This window comes from Microtus oregoni, unplaced genomic scaffold, assembly GCF_018167655.1.
Source record: "Microtus oregoni isolate MIOR12 unplaced genomic scaffold, Mior012 000020F_ref0000438, whole genome shotgun sequence".
Taxonomy (NCBI): domain Eukaryota; kingdom Metazoa; phylum Chordata; class Mammalia; order Rodentia; family Cricetidae; genus Microtus; species Microtus oregoni.
The window spans coordinates 16,622,553-16,630,190 of record NW_024543079.1 but is presented as its reverse complement, the minus strand read 5'-3'; the positions used below and the strand labels follow the sequence as shown (position 1 = coordinate 16,630,190).

The 7,638-nt window shown below is 50.3% G+C and overlaps 1 protein-coding gene across 1 annotated transcript; it reads right to left on the bottom strand.

Moving 5' to 3' along the window:
* Positions 1-596: 596 nt before the first annotated feature.
* Positions 597-6,716, bottom strand: Pdrg1 (p53 and DNA damage regulated 1). Its single transcript, XM_041670572.1, has 5 exons — positions 6,550-6,716; positions 5,145-5,220; positions 4,171-4,245; positions 1,971-2,051; positions 597-1,456 (listed from the first exon to the last, which is right to left on the bottom strand). Exons 1-5 carry the CDS (start codon positions 6,634-6,636, stop codon positions 1,374-1,376), a joined length of 402 nt encoding a protein of 133 aa, XP_041526506.1. The 5' UTR covers positions 6,637-6,716; the 3' UTR covers positions 597-1,373.
* Positions 6,717-7,638: the final 922 nt, after the last annotated feature.

Here is a 7,638-nt window from a genome sequence, read left to right as displayed (position 1 = left end):
CACAGGAACATCTATAAAACCCAAAGAACAATACAGCAAACACGGGCCAAATTTGCCTTACAATAGGTATTTTTCTTGTTCAACATAGGTTTTTCAATATTCCCCGAAGACGTCATCAATATTTAAAGTGTTTGGTTTAATTCTAATTTTTAGGTTTTTTTTTGAGACAGGGTCTCTCAGTACCCCTCTGGCTGTCCTGTCTCTGCTCTGAGTGCTGGGATTAGAGGTATGCGCCACCACACCTGACTTTTAAAGACTAGTATTTGAGCGTTTTGCTTGAATGTACATGTGTGCACATGTACCTGTGGAAATTAGAAGGTATCAAGTCCCCTGGACATGGAGTTATGGATGGTTTGAAGCCACCATGTGGCGCTGAGAACTGAACTTGGTCTTCTGAAAGAATGGCGAGTGCTCTTAACCCAGAGCTACCTCTCCAGCCCTTCCTCTTGCAAGAAACCAGCTTGTTCCTGATGTAACTATGGACCAAAATGCAGCAGAGGAAGACAGTGGCCTCTACCTGTCTACTCTTGATCTCATGCACTTCAAGGCAAGAGCCACCTCCTTTCTTAAGTAGCCCTCTAATGAAAGGGCTGGGTCCCCGATGAAGAACTGAGGGAGCTGACAACTCAGAGCTGTGGTTTGCTCAGTTAATGTTTATTGAACCTCAGGGAACAGAGGCCAGTTTCGCTCTCACACCACACTCACCCTGTGAAGTCAGGCCACCAGGCCAAGCCCTGCTGTCAGAGGCCGCAAAGGATGCTCCACGTTGAGTCCCACTAGAAAGGACACGGCTTGCCTGCCCTGAGCCAGTATTCTCTAAGGTCTCCCATCTCCAGAGCAACCACACAGAGTGATTGACAGCACCTACTATGGAAAGCCAGCAGGAAAACGGACAGGACTAGAGCACTGGGGAAATGTGTCTACCCTGCAGCTGGTGTGGGGCTTCACACAGAAGCCAACCGTCAGTCTCCTGCTTTATTCCACCGTCACACACACTGCCTGAAAATGCCTCTCCATGCAGAAAGCTGGAATGAAGCCCCCAGTCCACCCTCTCCCTCCACCCCAGCCACGCCCATCTAAACAGCAGGCTACTGTTGGGAAGTGTCGGCTGCAACATTCTCACCCCCACACACCTACAGATGGCTGCCAGGTCTGTCAATAGGTCTTGTGTCCACCAAGCTCTGGCAGCCAGGCCAAGCACACAGAACAGGCTAAGGGTTCTCTCTTGTCACAAAGCAGCCATGCAGTACAGAAAAAGATTTGGTACAGAAGCCACATTCCTGATGCCAACCCCTTAAAGAGACAATCCTGTCCTTGTGGGTCTCAAGCTGCAGGAACCTGGCCATGGGTGCCCCATCCTGCTGTTTTGAGTCTCATCCTTTCAAAATGACCTTGAGGGCTTTAAGCTCATCCTGGTTGAGGGGGTTCAGGTTAAAGCCCTTCAGCTCCGGCTTTCCTGTGAGGAGAAGATAGTCATGATCAAATTGGGCCCCTGCTGCCCAACCTACTGCTGACTCTGGAGCCAGGCCCAGGAAAGTAGCTAACACTGCATTAACAGTGCCAACTCGGCCCGAGAGGTGCAGGGCTGGCCTCGGATTCTGCAGTGCACAGGCTGACATAAGTCAACACTGCTCCTGGCCGAGAACCAGCAGAGTCATGATCTGCACACAGACCTGCAATCTGATTTGCTTAAGTTTACCCAAATTTAAGCTCTGACTTCTGACTGAAGCCTTCTGAGTTTCTCCTGTCCTAGCTATGCTAGGTTCCCACACTATGCCAGATGACCCCAGGCATCTCTTGGTGCCTGGAAAAGGATAAGCCCCACAAGCCTCCGTGTCCTAGCTCTGAGCAGCTGCAGACAACCACAGCCCCCTTGCCCCACTGCCCCGCTGAGAGGCTTTCCACACCTGCTCTCTATCGTTCTTTCAATGGTTTCCCCCTGCCCTGCTCCCACCCCTGCAGGCCAATACCTTGGGCCTCAAAGAGGCGGTTGACTTTCACTTTCAGTTGGTTCCGGAGTCTTTCTATTTCTTTATCCAGGTGCTCCTGATCTGAAAAAAGTGCAGCAGGCAGACAGGACAAGGTTATATTACAGAGAGGGTCCCCAGTATCCACCTAACACGCTTGAGAGCCAAGGCTTGTAGCACACAGGAAGGAAAAGGTGACCTCAAGGATCAGCTGAGAAAGGGTTGAACACCAGAGGGACACTGTCTTATCTGCCCAAGTCCCCGTGCTTGCCCAGAATAAGGCCTGGCACTCATACTTATTCAAAGTATGCTAGTTGGTTGGTTGGTGGATGGTCAAGAAACTTTACAACCCAAATTCCATCAAGGCCCTGTGAAAATGTTAGCATAACCTGGATCTGGTCAGCCACGGTGGACGGGAAGCCAGCCTACCATCACCACAGACCGCACCTGAGAAATGGTGGTACGACAGCACAGGGACCCATCAAAGCTCCATCAATCCACCGGGAGGGACAGTCTACTCAGTGAGCCCACTGCCTAGCCTCATTTCCCGATGAGGAAGTCTTGATTAGCCACGCTTCATGGCCTTGGTAATGGTTTTTATTTCTCAGTGTAAATAAGAAAGTGTCCTAGGAACTTGTTCAGTCTAAATTGATTTGGGGAAAACCTGATGACTTCCTAGAACCCCCATAAATACCAGACAACATTTGTGGGTCAGCAGGACCCAAATCCTGAACTCAGGCAGTGACCCAATTTTCAGCTGCATAGTCTCTGGTCCATTACCCAAGCACAGTAACCCTTAAATTTTAAAAATAACTTGAAAAATGTATTACTATTATTGTGTGTGGGTGTTTAGCTTGTATGTATGTTTGTGCACCATGGCATGCCTGATGCTCACAGAAGCCAAAACAGTGTTGGATCCCCTGGAATTGAAGTCACACCAGTTGTGAGCCACTATGTAGGTGACTGGAACTGTGCCTGGGCCCTCTGAAAGAGCAGCCAGCGCTCTTAACATGAGCCATCTCAACTGCAGGGACATGAAACACGACAGCTCATTCAGGAGCTGGGCAGATGGCTCAGCCAGGGCTTGCTCGCCAAGTGTGAAGGCCGAGTTTGAATCTGCAGCACCCATGTTAAAGGCCAGGCATGAACTGGGCAGTGGTGGCATACAAATTCCAGCACTTGGGAGACAGAGGCAGGCAGATCTCTGAGTTCAAGGCCAGCTTGAGCTACAAAGTGAGTTCCAGGACAGTCAGGATTGTTACACAGAGAAACCCTGTCTCAAACTGTGCCACCTCCACCAAAACAAATAAACAAACAAACAAAAACAGCCAGGTATGGCTGAACATGCCTGTAACCCAGCAGCCCTAGAGGACGGAGACAAGCACATCCAGAGAGCTTGCTGGCCAACCAGCCTAGCCTAAGAGGTTGGGAGACCCCACTTCAAGACAGTAAGGTGTTGAACAATAAAGGAAGACATCCTGTTCTGACATCTGCCCGCACATACCACAGTGTAACACACACACACACACACACACACACACACACACTCAAGCAAATGCTCAAATATCCAGGCCCCTTTACAGCTATGGATAGCCTTGACCAATAAGGTTTTGGCAGAGTGACTTTACTTTAAAACAGAAAGCAAAGACCTCACATGAAATAAGTCCTTCACCTTTCCCCAGCCTGGTATACAGCTATAAAGCCTGTAACACTACAGAGATGCTAAATAACCAGGGGACTACGCTACAGGGCCACTTTCGAGCATCTGGGAAGCTACTTTTGTTGTTGCTGACTATTCTGTGTGAATGTATGAACGTGGCTGGAGCACAGGGGTCAGCTGGAGTTGGTTCCTCCTCCTACCACACGGGCTCTGAAGTGAACTCCGGGCATCACCGGGCACATTTACCCGCTGAGCCATCTCACCAGCACTCTCGGTTTTCTTTCCTTCCTTTGGACTTTTTAATGAGGAAAACAGAATGGGATTTTAAGCCCCATTTGTCAAATTTTTGTAACTCAACTGACTTCTCACTATAAACAATAATGCTAGACATTATCTCAGCTTCCCAACTGTGCTGAGTAGACGCCCATTTACAACTCCACAGCACAGCTGCCTCTCAGACTGCCAAAGCATGACTCTCAGTGCCGGGTCATGGCTGTGGGAGCGGAAGGCAGCATGTCCTTGACCGTCCCCAGGACAGCTTACCTCTCTGGATCATTTCCTTCGTCTTAGGATGAGGCATTTTGATGAACATGTTCCCAAAGCAAACCATCACATCTTCTGAAATAGCAAACAGACATTTCTTCAACATGTTTTGTTTCTTCTTTCTGAAGCCCCGACTGTCAGATATTGTTTAGATGCTAAGAACACAGCAGAACAATACAAGTCCTGCCCTTGTGGAACTCAGAGCAAAAGGTGGGGTATTAAACAGCTGTTTTTCCACACACCACTAAGAACTACTATAAAGAACAATCTGTTTAAGAGTGACGGGAAACGTCAGAGAGGTACGAGGCCTCTTTGCAGCTGTGACATCCAGGCAGAGAACTGAGGAAAGGGACAACATCACCCCTAGACACCTGGGAAGACAGAGCCAGGCAGAGGAATGGCAACAGCTGGAGTCGGCAGTGCTTTGGTTTTAGGAACAACCAAGAGCCCAGTGAGTCAAGCAGCCAGTGCTCTTCATTATGGCCTGAACGCTGCCCATCTTTCTGGAACTGCCTCATGTTGTCCCCTGCTTGCTCACATCGTCACAGCCACAGCCACCTGGCTGCATCTAAGGAGCCCCATTTCCTCCCTCCTAGACAGTCTCAACACCCACTCACGGCCAACTCCATCTTTGGCTTTCTCACAATCTTCAGCTATGTGTTTATGCTGCCTTTCCTCATGTGAACATAAGGGCAGAACTATCACTGCTTTTATGTGCTGCGAGCACTCAGTATCTGCCATCAGTGAGTGATAAGCTAATGGCCTGTCACTGAAGTGAGCAGCTAAAATCCTGAGTCACAGCATATGTCTGACCTGCCACGATTGCTTGCTCTTCCCCACAAGCTGTCTGAGTTTCCTGTGAGGCTGAGTCACGCAGTCCCAGCCTCCTGCCTGGTCTCTACCAGGGACAATAAAGGCCTTCAGAAGAGAACCGAACCAGATTCCAGGGCTTCAGTGAGGATGCCACAACTTACCAGAGACGCTCAGGTCCTTCTGTAGGGCCCTCAGACCTTCTCGGTTCTGATTCCTCTTGGTGTCCAAGTCCACAATCTAAAAACAGAAGCAGGTAGAACTCAGCTGCCTCCTGCTCCAACCTGAAGAGACAAGGTGTCATTCCTGGCTAACTCCCAATGTCCTGCCAACATGGACAGACTCAGGTGAGAATGTGCTTCTTCACCCACTCGGCTGCCAGCTCCTCAGCTTGTACAGGAGCCTCCTTCCTCTGGAGCAGGTGTGAGGGAAAAGTTTACCAATTAGGGATCATTTGTATCATCCATTCAAACTCAAGCGTGCATCCGGGCCACCAGGGAGTTGAGTGTCTCTGGACAGTGATTAGTGACTGGCTATTGTAGGTAATTCTGACAGTCTCACCAGACAGTCAACCATACTGAACTGGAACAGTTATGGAAGGATACCACCATGACAGCTACTCAGGAGGTGACTCTGGGGCTGGGGTACACAGGAATCCTGGGGCTTGTGGGCCACCATAGACCACAAGGAGTAATTAATTACAACAGCTTTCGGAGGCCATTGCCACAGTATATTTCTCACCCCATGACTTCTCTACCGTGTGGTCCAAACCCAGATTATCTGGATAACTAAACAAGTGATTCTCAACCTGTGGGTCTCAATCCTTGGGCTCGAACTACCCTTTCACAGGGGTCGCCTAAGACCATTGGAAAACACAGATATTTATCTTACAATTAATAACAACGGCAAAATTGCAGTTACAAAGAAGCAACAAAAGTAATTTCATGGTGTGTGTGTGTCGGGGGGGGGGGGGGTCACCACAACATGAGGAACTGTGTTAAAGGGTCGCAGAATTAGGAAGGTTGAGAACCTGTGTTTTAAATGGTTCTTTGCACGCTAAGGAAGCAGCCAGAGAAAACTTTTAAAACCTAAATCTCATGCATGTCTATAATCCCAGAACTCAGGAGGCTGACAAGGGCAGGCCACGGATTGTTCGAGGCCAGTCCCAAGATGCATGAGACCCTCTAAAGTTTAAACCAACCTATCAATCAATCAAAATCCAATAATAACATTCTCCAGCACGAACACCGTTTAGAGACTCACCACTTAGCTTAGAACCAGAGCCAAGCCCCCCTTTCGGATCTACGAGGCGCTCCAACACTCCCCCACCCGCACCCCCGCGACGTCACCCTACTGCCCAGCCAAATGCCGCTCGGGTCTAGGCAACCTAATTCAGGATGGGGATCAGGATTGCGTTTGGAAACCGGTATCGGGGAAGCCGCCTGCAGAGGGTAAGGATCCGGGGGAGCAGTAGGGGCAGGGTGAAAGGAAGGCTACTGCCCAGCGGAGGAGGCGCTCGCTCCGGGACCCCGCGCGCTTCCGTACGGAGCTAGCCGCCGCCTCTCTCACCTGCCGCTTGTCCGACAGCACCGCCTCGGCCAGTTCTTCCACTTCGACCAGGTACCGCAGCACCCGCTCCGCTTCGGGGGACAGCATAGCTATAAGCAGTTCCGAGACACCGCTAACACAGTCTCAACGCCACTCCGCTCCTTCCGCGCACGCGCCGCGCTGAGGACTTCCGGCGCGCCTGCGCGGTGAAAAGAGCACGGTCTTTGAGGGGTGGCGCATGCGCAGCAGCGGGGCGCCAGAGGGGCGGGTCGAGCTTTGGGAGGGGGACAGGAGCGCCCCCTTCAGTCTCTGACGGAGCAGCGCAGTGCTCTGCTTCTTTCCTCTCCCTTCCTTTAAAGGGTACTTGAGCACCCCCACATTGTGCCAAGTTGGGTGTCGAGAACGCATAAACATCCCGACGAATAAAACAACCCGATGTTTTATTTAGAAACGTCATCACAGTGGGAAACAACGAACACTGATGGCAAAATAATTTACATATTATGGATGTTAGAGATAAGAGCTTTGGAGACACAGAAATCCTAAGTCCTGTTTAACGACACCAAGAAACTGAGTGTGGCAGAGAGACGTCAATTTAACTCGTGATGCTTTCGGCTTCCAGTTTGTAAATAACGGGTGATAGGAATCCCCCCCCCCCTTTCTCTCCGACAGATGGAAAGGAAACGGTAATCATTTAAAACTTTATCTGGCCGCTGCGTTTGTTGAAGTCAATGTGAGACCCACAGAAGGAGCTGAAAACTGTCCAGGGTGAACGGATGAAGTGTCAGTAAGAGCTGAAGCATGAATTAGGTTCCAAGTCTTCCCCGAGGAGGTAGCAAAACCAGAGGGGGTCCTCCAACCTCTTATTGCACAGTTGCAAAGCTGGGGGCTCAAAGGTGAAACCCGGTGCCCTTGTGCTTTGCCGTGTGTGCTACTGGAACTGACCCAGTGCCTCCCACACACTCAGCTCTGCAACTGAGCTGTATCCCAGTTCGTTTTCTTTTGTGTGGGCGTACGTGTTGTGTATGTATGTGGTGCACACATGTAAACGTGGGGGTACCTGTACCCATTGCGGAGGCCCAGAGTAGGGTGTTAGGTGTCTTCCTGTCA

Bases quoted from the DNA above. Each gene is read 5' to 3' on its own strand.
- Pdrg1 (XM_041670572.1), bottom strand. From the start codon at position 6,636: ATGCTGTCCCCCGAAGCGGAGCGGGTGCTGCGGTACCTGGTCGAAGTG. The intron at 5,221-6,549 runs GTGAGAGAGGCG...TTCTGTTTTTAG, and splicing joins TGCTGTCGGACAAGCGGCAG to ATTGTGGACTTGGACACCAA. The intron at 1,457-1,970 runs GTATTGGCCTGC...TTCTCCTCACAG, and splicing joins CCGCCTCTTTGAGGCCCAAG to GAAAGCCGGAGCTGAAGGGC.